The sequence below is a fragment of the Strix aluco genome, chromosome 9, assembly GCF_031877795.1.
Source record: "Strix aluco isolate bStrAlu1 chromosome 9, bStrAlu1.hap1, whole genome shotgun sequence".
Classification (NCBI taxonomy): Eukaryota; Metazoa; Chordata; class Aves; order Strigiformes; family Strigidae; genus Strix; species Strix aluco.
Genome location: NC_133939.1, coordinates 15,603,150 through 15,628,365, shown reverse-complemented (window position 1 = coordinate 15,628,365; position 25,216 = coordinate 15,603,150). Strand labels below are relative to the sequence as shown.

The following is a 25,216-nucleotide window of genomic DNA, read 5'->3' as shown; positions in this document are numbered from 1 at the left end:
ACTGTATAATCTTTGAGTTACAGATGAAGTCCTTTTGAAATTTGAAGAAGGAAAAGTAAGAGCAAGGAATTCAGTTTACGACACATTACCGATCACTGTTCATGGAAATGGTCCAACTAAAGTGAGTGACAGGTTTTTATTTTTTGTAAAGATGGCAATTTTAATAGAGGCAGAAACAGTGGTGGAAGAGTCTGAAACAGTCATAGCACACCGCCACTGCTCATTTCCAATTAATGTTAATAAGAATTGCAAGGATGAAAAAAACATTCCAATAGCTCTCTCCATGTTATTCTGCTGTCACTGTTACTTGATATTGCTGCTGAAACAACTCATTCTGCTCCCAGATTCATTGTAACGTGGGATATTAGAAGCGAGTAAGCTTGTGTTAATTTGTTCATTATCAGAAAACGGTTCTTGAAGTTAGTGAACTGTCTGTCTGGTTATTAAACAGTAACCAGAATGGGTTTTCAGGGGAAGAAAAATCTGACCCAAGAGTCATAGACTGGGGTACAAAACAGTAACACACCTGATCCTATCACAGACCTTGGTGTGTGTTTGTATGTACATGTATAAAAAACTAAATTGTATATAGGCAAAAATATATATATTTAAGTGTATATATATACACACACACACAGATGACTTTTGTTGCATCTTCAGTGTCATTGATCAATGCCTGCAGTGTACCCATGGCTCATGAGCTTTGGGTTCATGGTAGAGCCCTGTCTGCCCTGTGAAATAGCTGTCTTGGCAGATTTTGTCCATGTGTAAGGATTCAGTAGTTCAGAGGACATGGCACAGCTTCTCTGGGAGAAATGGCTATGTTTTGGACATATGGCAGTTACATTTTTTTGTTATATGGCAAAGAAGAGTAAAGGTGCATGATTTCTAATAGCCTCTGTTGGCTGAAGGATTGGGCATGACTATTTTCTAAGTTATTGTGAATATGTGTTCTTACCATAGCTGCTTATTTTCAGAAAAATGTCTCCCAAGAGAATGAAATAAAGTTTGGAACTCATTAATATCTCAGTGACTACCTAGTTTTTGCACTGTATTTCATCTTTGGAATTGGGGACTATAATGATGCTGTTATCTGTTTGGCTTATAACTACTCAGTAGTGGTGAATTACATGACCAATTTCTTCCGTGTTGCTACAGTTATTTTTGCCTCAATTAAATCCTGAGGTTATCCATCATCACTGGTTTTGCTGCCAGTTTGCCAATGAAAAGAAAGGTACTATATTTTACAGTTGGGCAAGCAGTTTAGGTTGGAACTCCTTATACTAATATGTTATACTACATTAAACAAAACTCAGTCTCTGCATGTAGTGATGTAGTTTTAAAAACAAAGAGAAAAACTCTTGCAATATGTCACTTTGTCAATGTGATTACATTCTTCTGTTTTAAACAGAGTAGAATTAAGAGGACAACAGTGTGTAATAGGATTGGAAAATTTGTCAATAGTTAGTAAATAAACTAGCATGAGAGTAACTTCCAGAATTAACTCCAAATAGCAAAAGTTTTTTTGTTTATAAGAACCTTTGGTTTTGTATTTAATCTTTTCAGTTTGCAGATTAGTAAATAGTATTGGTCAGAGACGCGTCTTTGAAATGGATGCCGAATTATCCTGGCAAGGATTTTTTGTGAAATACTAATTTTTGTAGACTTCATTGTACATCTCTGAAATTAAGTTCAAGCAATTCTATTAATAATCTGTCTAGAATGATTTTCAATATGCATAAATAAACACCCAAAGTATGATAAAATGCAGATTGAGTATTGGACTGGAGTGTATTTTCTATGCAAAATGTTCTATCCTTCCATTTTTTTGAGGACAGTAGAGTGAAATGAATAGTAGCTTCCTTCAGGCAGACTCTTCCCAGCGTAAGAGATCCCTTAAACATTGCTAATGGCAGTAGAGAAGAGCGAAGTTCTGCACAGCTTCCTGTGGTATCCAGGAGGACAGGGCAGCTCAGGCAACACATTGATGGAAAAAGTACATATTTTGTTCAGTGCCAATTCAAAACGTGTGAAACTAGATGCTGCTTAAAATGTATCCCTCTGGCTGGCTTCTGAATCTTGGCATAGCTTGTCAAAAATACATCATCTGGGCATTTATCTTCTACATTTTCTGTGTTTCATGTGGTCACTTTTTGGTTTTTTATGTAAAGTGTTGATGATTCTCAGATTTGGGAAAAGAATTAAACTATGATTTTTTTTTTTTTTTTCCCCTTGAAATAATGCCTAGTACCTTTTGGGAGCTGAATGATCTATACTCTGTGTCTGGGAAGTTCTACAAGTATTTAGTTGGTAGTTATACATGCAACAAATACTTTGGTTTAACTGAAGCAATAAATGTAGATGCTAGGAGAATATAATCTCTGTTTTGTAAATAAAAAGAAGAAAAGCCTTTGCCAGCTATTTTTCTATTGTGTTGGGTTTTTTTTTAATCTTAAATTAAGAAAAAGACAGTCAATTGCCTTTAGGTATAAGAGATTCAATGAGTAAGCCTGAATTCTTTAAAAGGCACGCATTACCATTTGCACCCACTTTTCATTAATCTGAATTGTTCATTCATTTACCAGATTCACTTGAATTACTTGGGAAACTATATTCCTAATGCTTGGACACGGGAAACTGGTTGCAGTATTTGTGATTTAGACTTACTAGACCTGTCAACAGTAACGGTAAGAATACTTTTCACTAGAACAAAATCCTCTTGAAAGCAGTTGATAGGTATATAGTGATTTCTGAGGCAAAATGTCTTCAATATATGTTTTATAGACACCTCAGGACACTTTTTTCTGGTATATGAAACTGTAAAGATGGAATTTTAATTAACTGGAAATCGCAATACTTCTGGAAATACTTTTATGCATGCATTTTATTATAGGTTTCCCCAATATTACTGAAGATGATCCCATCCCCAAAAGCCCTCCAGATCCTTTGCTCTGTTCACTGAGGGTGAATGAATCATTTTTGAATCATGAAAGATACAAGTGAATAATTTGAATTTTTAGAGAGGTAGAAAGACTCTTTAGATATTTCAGATTTTTAACAGCAGAAGGACAAGAAACTTGATATGCATCAGTTTAACAATTTCTGTTACAAATAGATGTTAATAGTTAACTGTAACATGGTTACAGCTACTATTTTGAGAGATATAGAGAAATAGTCAAAACAGCTTTACCTTGTAAAGGATGATACAGATATCTGTATATGCAAATGTGTTTCTGTAGAATAAATCTGATGTAACTGAGATTGGATATCAGTTCAGTTTTTCAGAATTCTTATAGGACAAACATACATGTACATATGGCGTGTGTGTATATCCAATATTTGGGAACTCATTTTGGCTCTTCGGTTCCAAACATGTCATCTTTACTGTCTTTATGAATAGTTCAGATTTTACTCAGTAAATTTTAGGCAGAGTAATTACTAAGATCTACCCTGTGGAAATGTAAGCTTGTACTTAAAAGAATGTTCTGATTATTAACAGGCTGTTTCCAGCAGCTGTTTCATTTCTGTTCTGTATTGAAGATTTGAATGAGAAGAGGTTTTAGAAGGTCATGTTGAGGATAGCATGAAAGTAGTAATGGCTTGTGATCTTTGTAATGAAAGGACAAAGCAAAAGAATTTCTGGGCAATAAATAGCTTGTGAACTGGAATGGAAATTAAAAAAAGTATTGCTGGAATTGTAATAACTTTCAGATTCTTTTTATATCTTTTAATTTTAATTTTGCTTTGAAGATATATTAGAATGGTGTGCTACTGAAATAGTGTTTGCACTCCCAACATAAAATTTACCTGAGGAAAAGTTGCCTAAGTTTTTCCTAATGGTGTTGGTAATTAAAACATCGTTGGGGAGCAGTTAAGTCTTAAAGCCAGTATTGGGGAGTGACTTGCAATGGTTTACTGGATAGCTTCCTATGGTTTATGTATATCTACTCGGAATGTATCTTCCTTACTGTAATTCATTCTTTGGACTTCATACCTCACTCACTCTGCCAGCAGAAATAACGAGACTTTTCCTTGGCCTCAGTGGAAGTGTTTACTTCAGGCAAGCAATATTGTACAAGCAATATTTCATTTTCTGAACACGCTTTCTGTTCAGGCCTGGCTGGTTGCTACTTAACAAGAAATCTTCAGTGAAAAGAGCAATACCAGCTCTGTGCCTCTACTCATTCTTCCCATATTATTTTATTTAACTTTCTGCATTGATACACTCAAATCTTCTAAGGATTTTACTTGTTCTTCTCATAAGCAAGTAGAGAATCAGGTTGGTTTGTTACCACCTATGTTCTGGGCTTTGAGTTGCTTTAGATGAATTCTGGTGTGAATGGGTCCTTGACTCAATGAGCTTAGGTGTTGTGGATTCAATGTTTTGGGCTGGGCTTACCTACAGATCTGGACTTTATCAGTACAAAACAAATAAGCTCCACTGTAGGACAAGGAGCTGAAATATTACTGCTTTCCATCATGGACATAGGGATATCCTTCCTTCTGTGAAGGTCAGGGGTAGGCATGTGCAAGGCAGAGATGGGTGGAAGGATTGCCATGGGTTGTGTAGGTCAGTCTGCAATGGATGAGCAGAAGAGCCCAGGCACTACCAGGTTCATTGTGAGTAGATGCTGGGAGCATGGCCTGTGAAAAGTTGAGCTTCAGGGTTACCTGTTAAGAAGCTGAGAGCCACATACCCAGAGTCTTTTGCTCAGACCTTGTCCTCTTTATGGAAGTAGGACCTCCCGTGCTCTGATCATGGCTGAGGTGTGGAAATACTTGGTAAATTCTTGCTTCTGCTAATGTCAGCAGCCTGTGCCATTCCCAAATTAGCTACCTGCCCAGGTCAAAGGAGGGTAATGGATAATAAATTGCAGACACCTTGACTTAATAAGTGTAAATTTTTGCCACTTTAAGAAAAGTTTTTTTGCTAAAACCTAAATTAAATTGGACAGGAAACTTAATCTCCCTAGAGCTGCTACTTAAATCCTGAAGCTTGTTACTGGTATGGAGATTTCCTGGTACGGGTGGAAAGGATGACCTCACTCATCCTCTAGCTTCACTGGCAACTCTTGTGGCAAGGGTTCCTGGACTTTGCTCTGTGTAGTCATACTGAGATATTGTCCTGTATTTCTTCCAAAAATTGTCATATGCTCAACTCTTGCTTGTGAAAAAGTAAAATTTAAAAGGCAAATGTATGACCTTAGTGAAAATGAGAAATTCTGTTAGAGAAAACGTAACATCTTGGTGCAGACTGGGTATTTCCAAAGTGGTTTTGCTGAGGTACAACTGGGAAGAACTAAAATTTCTGACTTGATGTACTCAAAATGCTGGTTATTTAAAATTTTTTCAGTGTGGATCTAGATTAAGATTATGCAGTAACAACTGTTTATATTATGGTGAACCTGGGTCAAGTTTGAACTCTGCTTTGAGGAGATGCAGCAGAGAACTCTGCTTTGAGGAGATGCAGTTTGCAGGAATTTTTACTCTTAATTTTCTAAACACTATTTTGTTTTAGCCACACTTCCTGAGGTTCTAGTGTAGAGCCAAGTGTTTCACACTTTGGTGTATGGAATTCCTGATTGTCCCTATAATCTTTGCAGATCCAGCCTGAACCTGCTTCTCTTTGTCCTGGAGAATAAAGGGAAAATGGCTTAGAATTAGAGAAATATGCAAAACAAATTATTGCGCACAGTTCTGGTATTGGTAGCAAATGTGCATGTTCAGTTTAGTAAGCCCAAAGGTACACCTTGCTTTCCTTGTCACTTGCAATCAGTGGTGTCAGTTACCATGACACCAGCCTCAGTGGAGTGGTTGCCAGAGAACATCACAGTTGCTTTTTTCAAGACATGTCAGTGTACCTGTCTTCATCAGCCATTTTGAAGTTATTAGCATGTCTGCATAGGTACATATTAGGTTTGCAGATGAAGTTGTGAATAGGAGGTAGTCAGGGTAAACATCGGTGCCTGATGTTTCCAATCTAATATACTTGCCAGTGTATTTCTGGATTTCCGATGTAGACAGTGACACTGTAAAATCTCAACATGCGCTGATGGTTTATCCAGACGCTTTTCAAGTGGGTGTTTGGCTTGCTTAAGGAAAGCTAACTTGCAGTCTTTTATACTCATATAAGGTTTCTCTCTGAACCTTGTAGTGGCTTAGACGTTTATATGTTTATATGTCTGTTTTAGAGATGGAGAAAATTTTTGTTCAATCAGTGCATTCCTTTGTGTAGGAGTCGATACCTTTGAAGGTTAAATGTGTCTTGCATAATGTAATAATATATTTTAGGAATACACAAAAATGCTGTCTAGATTTGTTTTGGTGGTCATGATCTCTATATCAAGCACATACAAACCAGGAATTAATACTACTGTTCAAAAGATGTCAATTTACATTAAAATAAGGGTGGATAAAACTTCAGTATCCCTGGATGCAAGGGGAGAAGCTCTAGTTAATTCATCAAAGGTCTGGATAGAATCAGTGAGTAGGGAAGTAATGCAGAGCCCACTTAGAATGATCAGGGGAGAAATAGGGTTTATAAGTGTATGGAAGGGTATTGCAGTCTGTGGCTTAAAGTACAGATGAGTAATATATTTTACGGTATTCTTTAACTTCTTTTAAAAATACTGGTCTTCCCTGTATTTTCTTGTATATATGTATGTTACTCTCAAAAAATGCATTTTCCATGCAGTTCTAGGTTTATTTCCTTAAATACTTTTTCTGCTGTTCTAATATATTTTTTTTTAAAGTAAGAATTTTAAAAACCACAATACATTATTTCCTACTTCCAGTTTCTGTTATTGGAATTCAGAGTTTTCTAGCAATATTAAATCCATTATCTTTGCCTATTTAATGAAGCCAGTGAAAATAAACAGGGGGCATAACACTTTTGAGCTAGTTGGTTTTGATTGTTTGAAAGCTGTGTGGCCTAAGTTACTACAACATGACATTAGCTGTTTTTTAATATAACTAATCTCAGAAAGGAGGCAAGTCTTATTGGTTGTGTCAAAATATCATTTTTTTTAGGAGTATCCAAGAGTAAAAATTGGTGTTTTCATTGAACAACCCACTCCTTTCCTACCTAAATTTTTAGACAGACTGTTGACTCTGGACTACCCAAAGGAGACACTCAGTATCTTCATTCATAATAATGTAAGTATGATGTTACTATTGTGCAAAGCTTCAGTTTTGGAAATTATGGTGTGAATGAAAGTGTGTGAGGGAGTATATGGATTCTATGTATGTACATAGTTAAACTGCATAGGAAGAGATAATATTTCAGAATTTAGTATGCAGAAGTGGAAAAAATACATAAATAAAATGAAATTGTGGCAGTGCTTACTGAAGTCTATTTAAAGAAACTGCTTAGATTCTTTCTATTTTACTAATGAAATAAAGTGTCTGCTTTTAGAGGAGGTACTGATTGACATAAAACAATAAAGTAGAATGAGAACAGAGTAGTTCAGTTGGAAGGGACCTACAACAATCATCTAGGCCAACTGCCTGACCACTTCAAGACTGACCAGAAGTTATATCATATTATTAATAACTATTATCCCGTAGTTGACATTGGATTTGCTTTTCCTCTTGCTGATATCCCAGTACATTTCTGTTTCTCTCGGTGCTCCTGTTGGGTGCTATGAGAGAGGCTGGTGTGTCCAGGTATATTTTGAATGTCAGTACAGATAAGTTGCTCTTTTGAATATTTTTTGGAATGTTTTTTGCTAATTAGCTAATGATCTGGTGTTGCTGATACTTCACCAGTAACTTCAGTATTGCTATTTTCATAAGTGAGCTGACAAATGTGTGTAAGTCTCTTGGAAAAAAAACTGGGCTGGAAGAAAAATGAGAGGAAAATATAATTCTGCCCTTTTTCACTTGGCAGTGCATTACTGTTGATATCATAGCACAAAAGTCCTGACTAACAGAAATAGAGTTTATCTTTAAAGTCTTCAGTGTGCTTTTGTAAGGGGATGTTAAAGGTAGAAATGTGATATGCACATAGGAATTGTAGGCTATGCTAGGGTTCGTTGTTTCAGCCAGAAGTCATATGGTAGTATTTGAAATGAATATAAAAGACTGAATAGCTTTTTTTAATCATAGAGGAGAGAAAGCCCTATCTAATATTTCAATTATTCTAATGTCAGCCATAATACACAAAAGCTACAGATGAGGGTGCTGGGTTGGAAACATTGCATGCAGCTGAGATCTCTTAAATTAGAGGTAGGGTAATTAGAAATTAAAGAAACAGTCACTGTGACTACATCTTAGAGACAATGACTGTAACTGTCCACTTGGGTACAGGTGGCAGCTCCCTCTCTAAATCCATTCTGGAGTGGCATAAAAAATTCCTGTGTACCACTGAAGTTGTAGAGTGGGTTTTGAAGATGGTAAGATAAATATCCTGAAAAAATATCACATAAACAGTCTGTGAATCTTGCATCATTGATCTGGAGGTACAGTTTTGCTGATGTGTTGGATTCTTTCACTAAAATTTTGGATAGAATAGCTTCATTTTAATGACAGATATACTGGAATATCTTCAAATGCTGTTTGCTGTTTGTTTAGGATAGAATACAATGTGTTCTTGGACACTATGTTTATGATTTCACAGCAGCGTGTACTTTTCATTCACTATAAACAATGTTAACATGATTACAGGAGGTTTACCATGAAAAGCACATCAAGAAATTCTGGGAAAAAGCCAAGAACATTATCAGAAATATAAAAATTGTTGGACCTGAAGAAAATCTGAGTCAAGCAGAAGCCCGGAACATGGGAATGTAAATTCTAATTTATAAATCTGTTACAGTGATGCATACACTAACTTTTTTTTTTAATCTTTTATGTATATTTTGCATCTTAAACACTAACAACTTTACATCTTAAGTTACAAAAGTGGGAGCTTTTGTGGTAGAACATGATCTAGATATAAGATATGAACTGTTGAGTGTTTTATGGTTTCTGTCTAATATGAAAAGCTGTTGGTCATGGTGAAAACATATCTCTGGTTTGGACTACTTTGATAGTCTGTCATATTGTCTTCTAATGCAGGCATAGACAATAGTAGACTACAAAGAAATAAGAGGTGTCAGATTATTTTTACATTATAGTTATCTCAAACACAGGTATATATTAAAACATGATGAGCATAAACTGTAAAGTTTACATATTTTTATTAAAAAGAATTCTAATGAAATAAAATAGATGGTACAACAAACTTTAATAAACAGTTTGTGCAGAAAATTACATGTAGCAGTAACACAAAAAGAAAGGTGGAAGCATGTGCAAGTGTAAATAGAAATTCTAATTGCAGTGTGTTTGCAAAAAAATGTATTTGGCTTTATTTTTTTATACAAAACCTTTCCAAGCTAACTTATCTCAGAGTGATTTCACAGAAGTACCTCTTGCATTGGATATGCATTTAACACTTGCTCTTTTGTTGTCCTAGGCTCTCTTCCTTTTTTCAAAAATTACATTACATTTAAGTATTTCAGTAAAAATGTGGTTAAAGCTTGACCTGGGCATACAGGTGGCAATTACATTTCTTCCTGGTTCAAAGAGACAGGAATACCCCTTAGAAGTGCTCTAGTAGAAGTTTCTTCTTTCAGGGGAAAAAAAAAAAAATAGACTTGCAAAGACAACTGACTTTATCTTATCCTTGGTCTTGCTTGTTTTTTTCTTTTTTCTTTTTTTCTTTTCATACTTACTAGGGAATCCAAATTTTTAGCTGTTAAACCTGGCACTTGCCAGGCCTAAATCTGAACCTTGAAGTATGTATCGTGTGTCAGACCTGCCTGTCAAGGGGTCTCTTTAGTGGCTGCAGCACGGGCTACTACCACAGGTTGCTCATGTCTCTCCCAGTATGTCCATCAGTCAGATTATGGAGTCTTACAGACCAGGATCCCAGCAAGACCTCGCTGTGGCCCTTGAGCAGGCTTCATTCTCACATAATTCTTCCACTCTTTTCTCTCAAATCTTCCGTGAGTGTCAGAGCAGAGAAATTCATTTCGAAAGGCCCTTTTCTGTTATATTCAGAGGTTAAGAGCATAGCATAGGCTGTTCATAGCATCAACTGAAAGAATGAAGGTCTAGTCCTGACTCTCTGTGATGTTATTGGAAATCCGTTTGAATGGGGTTTTGTTATGCTGAAGCCACTGGGAAACAGATATTTGTCTGGGGTCCAAGCCTCTCCCCTAGCCTTTCGAGGAAACACTACAGATGTCCAGTGTTCGTGTAAGCAGCCATTCACATGTTTATAAATCATTCTTTATTTCCAATAGTGTCTAAAGCAAATGTACCATGTTTGCAAACTTTTTGAAGTAGTGTATGTTATGTGTAACTGAGGTGGACTTTCTGGAGTTGTGTTTTACTCTTTGTTATATAGACACCATAAGGCAGAATTTTTAGTGTAATCAATTTCTATACTGTTACTAAATCTCACCCAAAGATCTTTAAACCTGTCATCTTTTGATAGAGCCTACTGACTTACGTGACAGTTTTTGATATATGATCTTTGCTTGATCTGTGGATAAAAAGTAATAATTTAAATGTATATTTGCACAAAATAATTTCAAATTCTGTCATGTAAGTCAGGGAGATAATCATACTTGTGACGTGTGCCACTGGATACGCTACACTGCGTGTTATCCATTGTCTGGATAGAATTTTATCCATGTTGCTCCTGCTTTGAAAGGCCTCTTTAATAAAAATTCTGTCCTAAAGAGACAAATAGCATATAGAGAAAACGTGAAGTATAATGCACGTGGAGTGAGACCATATCAAAATACTGAATCATCCAGAACGTATGAGTGTTAGGTAGTAGGATCTCTTACGTGAACAACGTAGATATAATTTGACGGCTTCTTTCAATTTGACTGAAAGAGGTTCAGTTCATCTGCTGCTTCCTTTGCACTGCTGGTCTGCTTGGCTGCCCTTGTGAACATCACCAACTTCTCTGAAACAACTGCATTTTACTTTTCCTCAAAAAAAATCTAGCTCAAAAGTACAGGATGTTCACGGCAAGGGCATTCACTACAAAAAGTTATTTGCTTTCAACCCTTCAGCTGGCTTTCAACACAATAACCTCATTTATTTCTCACTAATACTGCAACAGGAATAACTTGAAAAGAGTGATTCTTCAAATCTATTTAATAGTTTGATGTACAGATTGATATATTCAGTATTCTGATTAATCTTCTCCTGCCTCTATCTGCATTATTGACTGATAGTTTTGTTCCATCTGCCTCAAATTCTTGCTTTCTGTCTTTTTTGATATTAGCTGATTTTAGTACCTTTCTGTTAATTTCCAGTAGATATAGAATTTACTCTCCTTGCACATTTCACACAAAGAGTATTTATCTGAAGCAGCAAAACAGGCTTCAATTAATACAGAGAGAGAGAGAACTTAAGAATTGAAGGTATGGTTTGTTTTCAACAGAATACTTTTGAGTATGTAATACAGTTGGCTCAGTTTTCTCCTTACCTCTTCTTTTTTCCTTTTTGGCTCAATGAAAAGTGGTGATAAATCACAATGAGGTTTTCAATAAATAAGACTCTTATGTCAGTATAAATGTGAGAAAATAACATTTTTTTAATTTCACTCATAGTCATGCAGCAAACCTCTGCCTACTTTTCTCATTCACATAATAAAGAACAATTGAAACATTTACTTTCTTGCTGCTTTTTGACATGGAAAGCCCTCTCCTGCAGTTGTGAAAGTTGGATAGGTGTTGGAAAGGACCCAACATTGTGCAGTCAGCAAAAACTTGTTGAAATTCAACAGTGTTGGCAAACAGGAGTACACAGCTTTCCTTACTGTGAGCTGAAACAGAATAAAAAAAGGGAGGAAGATAAAGTAGAATAAAGAGAAAGAAAGTTTAGTTGCATGTTGTCTGAGTATTTTCTCTGCATGTACATCACTTGAAACCCCAAAGCAGCATTTCCATGTCTCTTAGTCTCTGTCTGCAAGGAATATATTAGTGAACTTACAGTTGATTCTTTTTTTCTTTAAGAAAAAATGCATTTGTGGTTTTGCCTTGTTTGGAGATGAGATTTCAGCCAGCTGTTACAGAATTGGTTATGACAGAAAATGTAAAATAACGATATGAAATATGTTAAAGCAGTAATAAGAAGTGGGAAAATACAGGAATTTATCTCATCCACTTCTCTGAGGTTTTATTTATAAAAAGCTTATTTTCCATAATCTTTTTTTTTCCCAAGTACTTGCAGACTTCAGGGTTTCTTTTTTTGGGGGGGTTGTTTTTTTTTCCTCCATCAAAAATATTAGCAATAGAATAGTTAGGATTTTTCCTGGAATTTTTAGAAAATGTGATTTAGCTCAACTTTTAGTGGGAATGTGCACATTTTAATGAAAGCTTACATAAAAAGCTTTCAAAAGTTTCAGGAAGAATAGTGGAGAGATGAGAATCAGAGTACATTGACCTCACTGCTGAATTTTGAGCTGAATTTGGGGTCTCTTATGTCTTTCTTGAAAGAGGATATTAGGACGTCATCTCTGAGCTCCCATCTGGTATTGATGAATAATGACATGAACATAGGAGGACTCCCTTTCAGTCCTTTGAGTAGGGCAAGTATCTTGGCTGTGGTTGAAGGAAGAGCAGGGATTAAATCTGTGTCTCCCAGTTGTCTCCCTGTGTCAACTGATTTCTGTTGGAGACTTGGATTTTCTGGAGCTGCTTCTCCTGAATGCATCAGTAGTTTTGGGTTTCAGCCTCAGGTAGGAGGAACAGTTTGAAATTTTGAGTGTTGCAGAAGAAAAACAACTTCCCCACCCATACAGTCAATGTCAACCATCAGTGTTAGGTTAATGGTTGGACTAGATGATCTTCAAGGTCTTTTCCAACCTAGATGATTCTGTGATTCATACTTGATTTCAGTACCTTCCAGGTGTGGTAACTGTGATAACAATACTTAAGCCAGAGAAACAAAACTGGTTTTATCTGGTTTGTAGCTACATTTGTTTGGTTTTAGTGATGGTTGATAAGAATTTCTTTTTATTATTGTGGCTGTCTGGAGAAATGCAAAATGTAACCCTAAATGGCAGGCAATGTTGCTCAGTCTTTCAGTGAGTGTTGCAGACTTGTACCTGGGACACCTTTTCTTTCAGAGGTCTGTCAAATGGTGGAAGTGCTTTCCCTTTGGGCTCACAGTCTACATCTTGAATTTTATTTCCAAACTGTGAGAGGATATAAAAAAGATACATTGGTTAATTGCAAATTCAAACTATGTCTAAAAAAAAAAGTGACTCAATGATAAAGAAATTAGGTAGACCATATGTTTTACAGCTATAAACAACTAGGCCTTTGGAATATCTCAGTGGAAAGTTTGATGAAGAGAAGAGCAGTGACACTTTCCCTTTTCAGATGAGGTCACTGTTCCAGATGGGCTCGTAGTTTGTAAGCAAAGCTAAATGTTACTCTGATTGCAAAATACTTTAAACTGATCTGTTAACCTTCATTTCACTCTTCCAAGAAAAAAATCTCAGTCCTCTACTAAATTTTTTGTTAATTGCTACACTGAAATGGCTTTAAGTTATCTACAAAAGTATATCTTTCTTTTCAACATTTGGTTTTAGTTTATAAGCAGGTAGAGTGTAAAGCAAGTAGATTAAAGGTTTTAGCCATTGAATTTAGATTAGGAAGTATATTAATATACATATGAGTATTGCTAGAAAGCACTTTCCACTTGTTCCTTGCTGTGACCTGCATATACATAATAAATAGTTTCACATATAATCTGGGATTTCTACATCTGGAGAGGTTAGCATATACTGTAAGAAGGTAATACTTTAAAGCATGAGAATATCTAGGATTACTTTTATTTCTTTGGGAAAGCTACTCAGCAGTATTGAAAGCCTACAGAGAAGATACATGAATTTCTTAAAAGTAGGCTTGCTTTGTTAATTTTGACAGAAACTTTTACAACTTTTTTCCTGTATATCTGAAACCTGAAGTGTTTTGTGGAGATTTTTGTTAGTGACCTTAAAGTGCAAAGGCAAAACTTCACACTTGATATGGTGACTTGTATCTGGAAATGCAAAGAGAATTATGCTTTGAACATGAAGTTTTGCCATTTGGTTATCCAGTCTTCAATGCTGTATAGAAAGAATTAGGGGAAAACGTGAGTTAAAATACAGCCAGAAGAATAGCCCTGATTTTTGCCCTTTTTATATCTATATTAATTATTCTTGGTTACAGAGGTTGAAGTTAGAGGTTTCACATTGTAGGTGATTTCTACTACAGCTGAATTTCCAGACTATTTAAGACAGCAATGCTTTCAAAGAGTTATCAATATGTTATTGAGTGACTGAGTGCGACTTAGACCAAAACTTTTAATTTAGTATTTTGTGGTTTGGATTACTATGAAGGATTTGCAACACTAAACACATTGGACCAGTTTTAATAGAATTCTCTGGCTTTGGATTTAAGGAGGGGGGGAAGAAGAAAAAAGGCAAAAGTTGAAGTATCATACCTTTCAAAATTATGTAATCAGTTTTGCAGTCATGTTTGCTTAAAACTAAATATAAATCTGTTCCATTTTTAAGATTTTCATAATTAAAAACATTAATTTCATTCATATTTTTGTTAGCAACAAAAGGTTTAGCTGCTTTTGGGGAGGTTCTGGACAGTGTTGTGGCCGGAACCCTGGACTGTCATTAAGTCTGTTTGCCTCTCAGATTTAGTTTCCTCACTAGTAGAACGAGGATAAAGAAGCTGAATGTTTTTGTAAGAAATTGAACATCTAATGTCAAGTGCAATATAACAGTCACGTTACTATTAATAATTGTAATTATGCTAATGATAAAGCTACATGTAAATTGAGTGCAGTAGTTGTAAAGCTTTGAACAGAATAGGTTAGTAATGGAAAATGCCATAAAGACTTAATTGCTGGACTGTGCTATGGCCAAAATAATACCTGCTGGTTTCAGTTGTGGCAATTATGTGAGAAAGTGTTGATTAGGGAACTGCTGTCATAAAAACAGGTATATGTAAGATAGAAAACTGTCAGTTAAGGCAAAACCAGAGACTGACCAAAGATTTAAACTATGGGTGTGTGTCCAAACACAGTGACTTCAGCAGTAGTGGGAAGACCATTTCTGTCACTTTAGTATCTTAAAAATTTGGCTTAAGTCATTACTATACCTTTAGTGGTTGAGTTTGAAGAGGAAGGACTGCTTAGATTTATGGAATAAAAAAGCTCTACCTTCTACTGTGATTCCAACAAAGTCATACCTCTAAAGTCTTTTGAGCAGAAGAAAGTTTGAACAAAAAGACCCAAAAGGAGTTGATAAGTATTAATCCTTACAGGAGACAGACTAAATGCTGACTGAAGTGCTATGCTAGGTAGTGGAGGGGAGCAGAGGAGGAGCAGGCAGGAAGCCATGCCAGCAGTTGCCTTGACTTGTATGAAGCCTGTCACATCCACTGTTTATCAGATTTTCTGAAGTGAGAGAGATCTTTTCCTTTGCAGAAAACAGTCACAAGCAATCAAGTCAAGTGGAACTTAAACTAAAGCAGTGTTTATAGACATTTTAAAACAAGAAAGTAAAATAACTTTAACTGTTACAATGGAATTAATGAAGGTTCTGTCTATAATAGTGGGGAAAACAGACAAAAATCAATAATATCACCTGCATGATAGAAAGCTACTGCTGTAGCATGACTTGAGGAAATTGTTCCACTTTCTCTATATTTGATTTACTATAATCTCCTACTATTCTGTTGGCATAGGAAAGCTGAATTCACTATACTGGATCTTGGCATAGCAAGTGTACCCTGCCAGAAACACAAAAAAATTCTGTGTATCTTTTATAGTAGAAAGTGTCTTCTGCTTGGTGAAAGCTTTCTCTTGAAGGTGTGGGAATTTATTCAAATAATTTATTTTTCTGAGATCAAAATCACAACTGATAGAAATAGTGTATGGGGTAAATCTCTGTGCAATTGTTTTGTTTCTCTTTACCAACTGTGTTAGTCTTTTTGTGACCTACAAGAATAAGAAAAGGTCTTTAAATATATATTTCCTAATGCTTTGTCTTACACTCTCCATAAGGTTTCAATTACTGTTCAGATCAGCAGATCACATCTGTACCATCTTTGCCCAAAGGCAGTGTTACAGCCACATGCAGTTAGTTACTAGAGAAGCTTACTTAATAAGCTCATACTTCACTATTAAGTGACTCTACTGATATCCAGCTTTATAAATCATGGCCTGATTTTCCCCCCACGCCACCCCTGACCCCATTTGCAATTAGGACAGCACATAGTAGCTCTTACTGAACATGGTAAAGGTTAGAGATCACTTGATTTATTTAAAAAAAAAAAAATAGGGCATCTGATCCATGTTTAGTTTATCACACTACTGTAATCTAAAGTTACTTTTTTTTTTTACAATACTACACTGCAGAGGGCTTTTAATGCAATATGCAAGTACAGCACTTGGTTGTGGCTTGGGTTTTTTGAGGTTTTGTTTTGTTGTTTGTGAATCTTTTCTGGACATGTGAGTTAACCATTCCTTTTTGTCTTTTTAGGGACCTTTGTCGCCAGGATAAAGCATGTGAATATTACTTCAGCATAGATGCAGATGTTGTGCTGACAAACCCGAAAACTTTAAGAATACTGATAGAACAGAACAGGTGTAGTATATATCTTGATTTTATAGAATTTCCTCTAGCTTGGAAGGATTCTCTGGGGCCCATCCAGTGAAAATAAGAACTTGACTGTTCTTGGAGAGTTAGATCCTCTTTGTTTACCTGTGGTATTTGATTGCCAAAGTTCATAACGGGATTGGAGGCCACTAATTCACAAAGCGTTTTGCTCCTGTCAAACAGCAATTTCTGATGTGAATTTCAAATTCTTCAAAGTTCCTCTGAAGAGAATGGTGTGGTATAAGCAGATTTTAGAAAAATAGTTAAGATTTTACTGACTAACAATTTCAGTTGGTCACACAAAATGTTAAAAAAACCAACCCCAAACCACAACAACAAAAACCTAAAACAAAACCAAGCAAAAACTCCCTACTTGACTACTACCAGAGTTTACTACTCTGGTATTGCAGTATTATTACTTTCTTTTTCAATCACAGATGCAATAAAATAGTGGAAAAGTATTGGAGTTGACGCAGCTGTAATGACCAATTTCTCCTTTTATTAGTATGATTTCTTAAGTTATACAAAGCTGTGACTTTATCAGCAGCAGCTTTCAGCAGTCTGGGCCTGCTGTGAATGCTATGCACTTCACTGCTGCCAATTTGTAAATTGTCATGTAAGTAGGTAGTGTTTGCCTGTTCACAACAAATCTGGGAATCTGATTCACAGAAAAATAAATTATCAATGTCTGTTTTGACCTACTAGTGACAAGGAATGGAGCTTAAGTAAAGATGTGTCTGCCAGTTATTTGCATTATATTCCTTGTAATATTTACTGTTGTAGAAAGAGGCTAAAAGCCAGGTACACTAAGTGGAAGAAACAGCTTTGCAAAATATATCTACCAGTAGGCCATTTCATTCTTTTTATTCTGATCAATTTATATTTCCCCTTTTGACTCTCCTAATTTTGAGTAAGCCAAGTCTCACTATGTTTTTGTTTATTTTTTTCATGTCTGACTTTGCTTTTGTCATTATGCTATGGGCAGGTTTGTTTTGTTTTGGTTTTTTTTATTGTCTTAAAATGAAGGGACCTCTGATTTATAGGAGTCTTTGCTTCTATTACACTGATGTTGTTTCTGGGCAGTGGGTGCTTGGATGCTATTTCTTCCAGCTTAAGTTCAGAATAGCTGTTCCAAAATTTGACAGTCATTGGTGTTTTAGCTACACTATATTCCAAACTGAGCAAAGCTGGTATATTTTAATGTGTAGTACGTATAACAGTTCATATTTCCTTATTCAATATGTCACTTCACAGAAAGATAATCGCTCCGCTCGTAACTCGTCATGGGAAGCTTTGGTCCAATTTCTGGGGTGCTTTGAGCCCAGATGGTTATTATGCTCGATCAGAAGATTATGTTGATATTGTCCAAGGGAATAGAGTGTAAGTAATTGTAAGCTAACTTTTAAAGTCAAGGCACACAGTATGGTTATTAGCAACATATTCTTACATTTTCATGCAACATGGTATTATTTCTGAAGAGCTTAAGGTTAGTTACATTGTTTAGCTTTTCTATTTCATAGAAATGAATTAGTTTTTCCATTTGTTTTTTCCTATTCACAGCTTAAATAAAGCCAAATGTCTAACACGATGAGCTGGTATTAGTAATAGACATAGTCATAACTAGTTCCTGACTGTGTCTGGTTACTCTATCAGTGCATTAATACAGAAAATGACAAGACAAACGAATAGGGAACCCCAACCTTTGTATCCCAGGAACCTCAGTCAAAAGAAATGATTGTTGCATCAAATTACTTCATCTCTTTGGGGCACATGTTTAATCAGCTGAACAGCTATAATTTCTTCATGTGTTTCTTCCTGTGTATTATGTCAGATAAGTCCAAAGGAACTCTTGAGAAATACTTTTGTCACATAGCCTTTTGAGCTTGTCCTTCCCCTAAATGAATGTGGTGCAAGTTGTTCTAAGCTTGACTTTCCCATGTGGTGTTGCCTTTTCATTGCCCTCGAAGAACAAAAAGGTCTGAAACAGATTGACTGCTTGAATAGGACTGGCTCATTTTCAATCGCACTGGAAGATGTGCTCGTGGCGCTGGGAGGGAGGAAATCTGCAGAGCGAGCATTGTGACAGCAATGCTTTTTTGTTGATATTGGCCCAACTCACATAAATACGTGGCCTGCTGTGGTCTGTGGGTATTTGTGTGAAGAGGTCAGACCAGTTGTGTGAAGCCTCAGTGAAGTCTTTGAACTCATTTAAAAATCTGTTTTAGAATTACTTTCTCCATCTGGTAGTGTAGAATAACATTACAGAATAGTTTGACTGATTGCCTTAACTGTGGAAACATGAAGTACATTTGTAGTTAAAACTCTTTAGAGAATTTGACTTTTCATTTTTTGTAACAATACTTTGTAAAAGTTGAATTACTGCCTACACCTACTTTTGTGATGTCCACAATGTCTAGCTGTAGTTTTTCAATGTCCTGGGAACATTTCAGCTTTATTTCCTTGAAACTTGTTAAATCTTGTCAGCAAATATAGAGACCTGATTTGATAGAATAGGCAACAAATTAGTTTTCATGGCTTTAAACTATTTACATTTGTTTTTTTACAGAGGGGTATGGAATATTCCTTATATGGCTAATATATACTTAATTAAGGGACAAACTCTCAGATTGGAGATGAAAGAAAAGAACTACTTTATGCGTGATAAGTTGGATCCTGACATGGCACTGTGCAGGAATGCCAGGGAAATGGTAAGCTGTATCTATAACAGATTGCTTTTAAATACACACAGACTTCTTTGTGTTCTGCTACACTCGACTGCTTCACTTGATTGATCTTGGATATTATATTTTTACTTCTAATTCAAAGTACTGGCCAATTTTTGTGACATGAAACACATTAAGTGAATTTAAATTGTTGAGAACAGAGGTTTTTGCAAGGCCAGTGCACTGGTGCACTGACTGCATGATGGTTTTCATTTAAATTCACAGAAAATTCATATTGAGGTTAAAATACCCTCCTCGCTGGCACAACCTCAACAAATAAGAGAGCTCAACTTCTCTGCTGTGTGTGACTTCAAACTTAGAGATGCTCTAAATGCATTGATATTATGCACATTTTTATACAGTGTGAAACTTCTAGCAGACTAAGTTGAAATATTTTGCAATTTTATATTTAAGTAGATATATATTTAAACTAATGATGGGCGGTGTTGATATAAAAAGCCTAAGTGATATATGAAATGGTAGGAATATTCTTAGGGAGCATGAATTACTCATTAATTTTTCCAGATAGATTAAAACTGTATCAGAAATTTGTTACTTGCATTAAGTTGTAAGTAATGAGAGAACTTATTTGTACTGTAAAATTATGAACATGTAAATCCACATTTCTACTGATATTTACACTAGTTTTGGCACAGAAACAAATAGACCTAAACCAGACCTATTTCCAGACACTATAGCATTGAAAATTAATTTTGCTGAATTGAACAAGAAAAGTTGGCAAGTATTAATTTTTTTATTCCCTTATAACAAGGCATGATCTCCTTTGTACTGATTCTTCAGAACATCCCCATCCAATTCTGTTATATTCAAACCTTCTCAGCATCAGTTACTGCAAACCTGTGCTTCCCATGCGCTCATTAAACTAATCTGACTGGCTCATCAGAAAATTGCTTTCTCTTTCCCTCTTTCTTGATCTGTGCTGTAAGATGGTCTCGTATGTGCTTGTTTTTGTATTGCAGCAGATAAGAAGGGGCTGGTGGAAACAGCTTTGACATGTGTATTATGAGCTTTGCTTGAAGATGCATGTTGTCTGTAAAGGCATATCAGCTTTTGATCAAAGGCTGCTATTTCCCTAATGTAACTGTGGAAACCTAATAGTAGTCAGAAAAGAGAGATTATGTATCAGAAAACTGATGTGATGATTCTCCTTCATTTTAGAGTTTACAAAGGGAAAAAGACTCCCCTTCTTCGGAAACATTCCATATGCTCAGACCCCCAAAGGTGTTGCTTTACTTTTTTTATTCATTAGTTGTTATTACGTGCAGTATTATTCTACCACAGGAAGATACTTCTCCTCTGTCCACTTACTCTAATGAAATACTGCTCTAGATTTCTCTCAGTCTTCTAAGGTTCAAGTTTTTGCCAGGGACAGGTTCTTGATGATGCTCAAAGCATATTAGAGAGGCTAATTGTTTCCTCAGGGAGGTTTCTCAGTCTTCTGAGGTCAAGGTGTGTTGAAACTGTGCTTCCGTAGCTAAAATTGATTCAGCAGTCCTAGGAAGGACTAAAGCAGGTCTGCCAGGCTTCCTCAGTGACCACATAGGGCAGTTGTGAAATCAGTGTCACTTTAAGCTGTTTTTCTTGACCCAGACCCTCCTTATTCTCCCTGCTGCAGCTATTTTATGATTTGGTAAGTGCCCAAAACTGGGCATGTATTTAACATAATCGTTATCTTTCTAACAGTTTAACTCTTTTTCAGACAAAAACATACAGAAATACCAAAGTATCCAAATGGTAATGTCTTCATCTGCTGCAAATCCCAAAATCACAGACATATCAAAAATAAAGTTTTAGTCTGAAAAACAGTAAACTAAAACACCCCACAGAACCTAAGTTTCTTTTAAAAAAGACTATTTCCTGCTACTATTTCTAATTAAGAGAGTTTTGTTAATATCTTCTGTTAATAACTTGATAATAAAGCTATACCTCACCACACTTGATATCTTGCACATATTTTGCAATGTTTGCTTAGGTGAACATACTTTAAAGTGCTCAGCTGTTTTGTACCCTGATGCTGTATTTGCCAATATCTTTTTATTTCAGGCCAATTCACCAGAAGGATCACATAGTGAATACTCTGAAATAAGTTTCTTGTTCTGACTTCCATTAGCCCTTTTACTGTTAGCTTATTCTTTCAGTTTTTAATCAGAAACTAAACCCTAGATGTTGATTTTCTTGTATGAGTATTTTCAGTTTGAGTACAGGTGTTTCCTGTATGTCTGCTTAGGTTTTCTGGAAAACAAATCAACCAATCATTTCTCTGTTTTTTCCTTTCTGTAACTGTATGTGGGTTTTCACTATCAATAATATATGTTTTGGTTTAATGTGTTAAATTCAACTAAATGCTTGTAAACAAGAACTTATGAACACTAGTTGGTGATTAGAATCAACCATTTGAAAATTAAAGATGCTAAATGAACAGCATGTGTATAGTATGTATATACGAGTGTGTGATATATTTTGTGTAAGTGCAGGCATAAACAAACAGACTTTTTTAAAACATCATTTTTCCTAAGATGAGCAGTTTTGCTAATGATGTTTTCTCTACTTGATATAGGGTGTTTTCATGTACATTACCAATAGACATGAATTTGGAAGACTTATTTCTACAGCCAATTACAATACCTCCCACTACAACAATGACCTCTGGCAGATATTTGAAAATCCTGTGGTATGCATCTTATTATTGATGAAACAGTTATTTAAAAAAAAAGTGAAGTTTACCTATTATAAAGAACTTGGTATTTAAAGATTTTACATGGAGAACATTTGTTTATTATGCACTAAATATTGGTTGTTAAAGAAAAAGTGTTCTATACCACCCATTTAAGCAAATGACAATATATCATATCAACAAGCCAACTGATGACCAGACTAAGGACTTGGAGATACAACCCTGATGTAACAGGTTTCATGATTTTTGACATGGTGAGAACCAGTTTGTTTATGGGTATAAGGAATTTTTTAATTCTTTCCAATGCTTTCAGTAGGGCAAATTAATAGCATATAAATTAATTTTTGTCACTTATAAATTAATTTGTTCTGTTTTAATAATTTAAAATCATGGTTTTTAGGACTGGAAGGAAACCTATATAAATCCCAACTACTCAAAGATCTTCACTGATAATATAGTAGAACAGGTGGGTATAAGTAGTTTTCTTAAAATTTGTGGGACTGGCTGATAAATTGGCATACAGTTACTATTTCTATGCAAATGCCACTTTGGTCTGTGGCTGAACAGCTTTTTGATATTTTGGATCAGAACTGAATTTTTGCCACTTTGAAAACTAGATGAGAGGAGTCACATAATTGCTAGATTGCTCAGAATAATGTAATTGTCCAAGTAATTGCCTTCTCTGAAATACAGATATATTTAGCTTATTTATTTGAACTACTTAGTACCACTAGTAGAAGGCCTAATAAAATTTCTGTAGCAGATTGCTGTGTTTTCTGGTATCTAGTAAAAGCAAGCTCATCTAGGCACTTTCCTTGGGGTGTGCTTTTCCCTGCGGATTCCTAAGGTCTGACAACCATGAATCCAAGGTAAAGCCTTTTGCTGGATATGAAGAGGTCTTTTTTTTTTTGTCCACCTGGCTGCTTACTTTCATGCAACTGATCTGGACAGTGTGCTTCTAAGATGGTAACTGTTGTACCAGTGTTGGATGATCAGTTCTGTGACAACTGGGGACAGTGATTTAATGAACTTGGATTCCTTAAGAAGGTGGGATAAATTGTTTTTGTGTTTAAAACAATGTTAAGTTTTAAACTGTTCTTCTTAATAGTTGTAATGTAGAAGATCAGAGTTGTTATTTAGAGCAAACAGGATACTGAATATGTGGGTACACTGATGCAGTGTTTGCTTCATTCTGTGAGAATGTGCTTATGGATCAAGACAAAGATTACTTACATGTATCTGAATTGTGGCTCAGATGAGAACAGCTGATATTCTTTGGTGAGCAAGAGATGTCCTTTTTTAACAGCTGAAAATAAAAGATAGGTGTTAAAGCTTAACTCCACTGAAAGAGATGAATGTAGTTTTTTTAAATCTTTTTTTTATTCTTTTGTAGCCATGTCCAGATGTGTTTTGGTTTCCCATATTTTCTGACACTGCCTGTGATGAATTGGTAGAAGAAATGGAACATTTTGGACAATGGTCTGGTGGAAAACACCAAGTAAGTGTCAGCCTATATAAATAACCTTAATGAATATGATCGTTTATAGTAATAAGTCACACTGTACTGCAACAAACAAGCATTTCACTAATTGCCAGTGACCCCAGACATCTGCTTTGTGGTATAAAATGCTTCGTTTAGTCTACCACATAGCTTGTTGTTCAGTAGATTTAGAGACATTCCTTAATTAACCTTGTGGTGGGTTGACCCTGACTGGACATCAAGTGCCAACCAGAGCTGCTCTGTCACTCCTTCTCAGCTGGACAAGGGAGAGAAAATATAACAAAAGGCTCATGGGTTGAGATAAGGATAGGGAGAGATCACTCACCGATTACCATCACAGGCAGAACAGACTCGACTTGGGGAAATTAGTTTAATTTATTACCAATCAAATCAGAGTAGGATAATGAGAAATAAAACCAGATCTTAAACCACCTTCTCCTCACCACTCACTTCTTCCCTGGCTTAACTTTACTCCCAATCTTCTCTACCTCCTCCCCTCAAGCAGCACAGGGGGATGGGGAGTGGGGCTTGGGGTCAGCTCATCACAGTTGTTTCTGCTGCTCCTTCCCCCTCAGGGGGAGGACTCCACACTTCCTCTGCTTCAGCATGGAGTCCCTCCCATGAGAGACAGACCTCCATGAACTTCTCCAACATGAGTCCTTCCCACGGGCTGCAGTTTTTCATGAACTGCTCCACCATGGGTCCCCCATGGGGTCACAAATCCTGCCAGCAAACCTGCTCCAGCCTGGGGTCCTCTCTCCATGGGTCCACAGTGTGGGTTTCCCACAGGGTCACAGCCTCCTTCGGGCACCCACCTGTTCTGACGTGGCATCCTCCATGGGCTGCAGGTGGGTATCTGCTGCACCGTGGACCTCCATGGGCTACAGGGGCACAGCTGCCTCACCATGGTCTTCATCATGGGCTGCAGGGGAATCTCTGCTCTGGTGCCTGGAGCACCTTCTCCCCCTCCTTCTAGCTATGGGTGTCTGCAGAGTTTTTTCTCTCACATATTTTCACTTCTCTCTCTGGCTGCAGTTGAACAATTCCCCCCCCCCCCCCCCCGCCCCTGCCTTCTTAAATACGTTATTGCAGAGGCGCTACCACTATCACTGATGGACTTGGCCTTGGCCAGTAGCAGATCTGTCTGAGCTGACTGGCATTATCTGTCAGACATGGGGGAAGCTTCCAGTAGCTTCTCACAAAAGCCATCCCTGTAGCTCCCTGCTACCAAAACCTTGCCACGCAAACCCAATACAAACCTTGAACTAGCAAATTCAGGCACTAACAGTGGTGCAGTTGCTATAGTAGTTATTTGATGGTTATCCAAAGCTGATCTTGAATAGCTGTTGATAACTGTTCAGAGAAGTCTTACTCATTTACCTCAAGTACTAATTTGTCAGACTTGTCCCCCTAAGCAGTTACTCACAAATGTTATGAGCTTTTGTGTTTGCAGAATGTTCAAGGTATTCATTCACTACCCCTGAAACTGGAGAAATGTTTGTTGTATTCACAAATGTGGTACCTTGGAAATGAGATAAATTACAGTCATTATTTTATTGCAGGTAGAAGCTTCCAGAAAGTATTTTAACATACTTTTATCTTCAAATTATTTCAACGCTTATTACCAT

At 36.3% G+C, this 25,216-nt stretch overlaps 1 protein-coding gene across 4 annotated transcripts in view; it reads left to right on the top strand.

Annotated features, from left to right (window-relative positions):
- The window catches only part of PLOD2 (procollagen-lysine,2-oxoglutarate 5-dioxygenase 2), a 58,410-nt gene that overhangs the window by 27,700 nt on the left and 5,494 nt on the right, over window positions 1-25,216 (top strand). Inside the window, exons 7-17 of one of the 4 annotated variants that reach the window (XM_074833845.1) lie at window positions 24-121; window positions 2,586-2,687; window positions 7,030-7,155; window positions 8,665-8,786; window positions 16,553-16,657; window positions 17,924-18,049; window positions 19,236-19,377; window positions 20,572-20,634; window positions 21,971-22,084; window positions 22,488-22,553; window positions 23,481-23,585. In XM_074833845.1, coding sequence (XP_074689946.1) covers window positions 24-121; window positions 2,586-2,687; window positions 7,030-7,155; window positions 8,665-8,786; window positions 16,553-16,657; window positions 17,924-18,049; window positions 19,236-19,377; window positions 20,572-20,634; window positions 21,971-22,084; window positions 22,488-22,553; window positions 23,481-23,585 — 1,169 coding nt within the window. Of the gene's footprint in view, window positions 1-17; window positions 122-2,585; window positions 2,688-7,029; window positions 7,156-8,664; window positions 8,787-16,552; window positions 16,658-17,923; window positions 18,050-19,235; window positions 19,378-20,571; window positions 20,635-21,970; window positions 22,085-22,487; window positions 22,554-23,480; window positions 23,586-25,216 lie in introns of all 4 variants that reach the window. The other 3 variants (XM_074833844.1, XM_074833846.1, XM_074833847.1) reach the window with 3 other exon arrangements.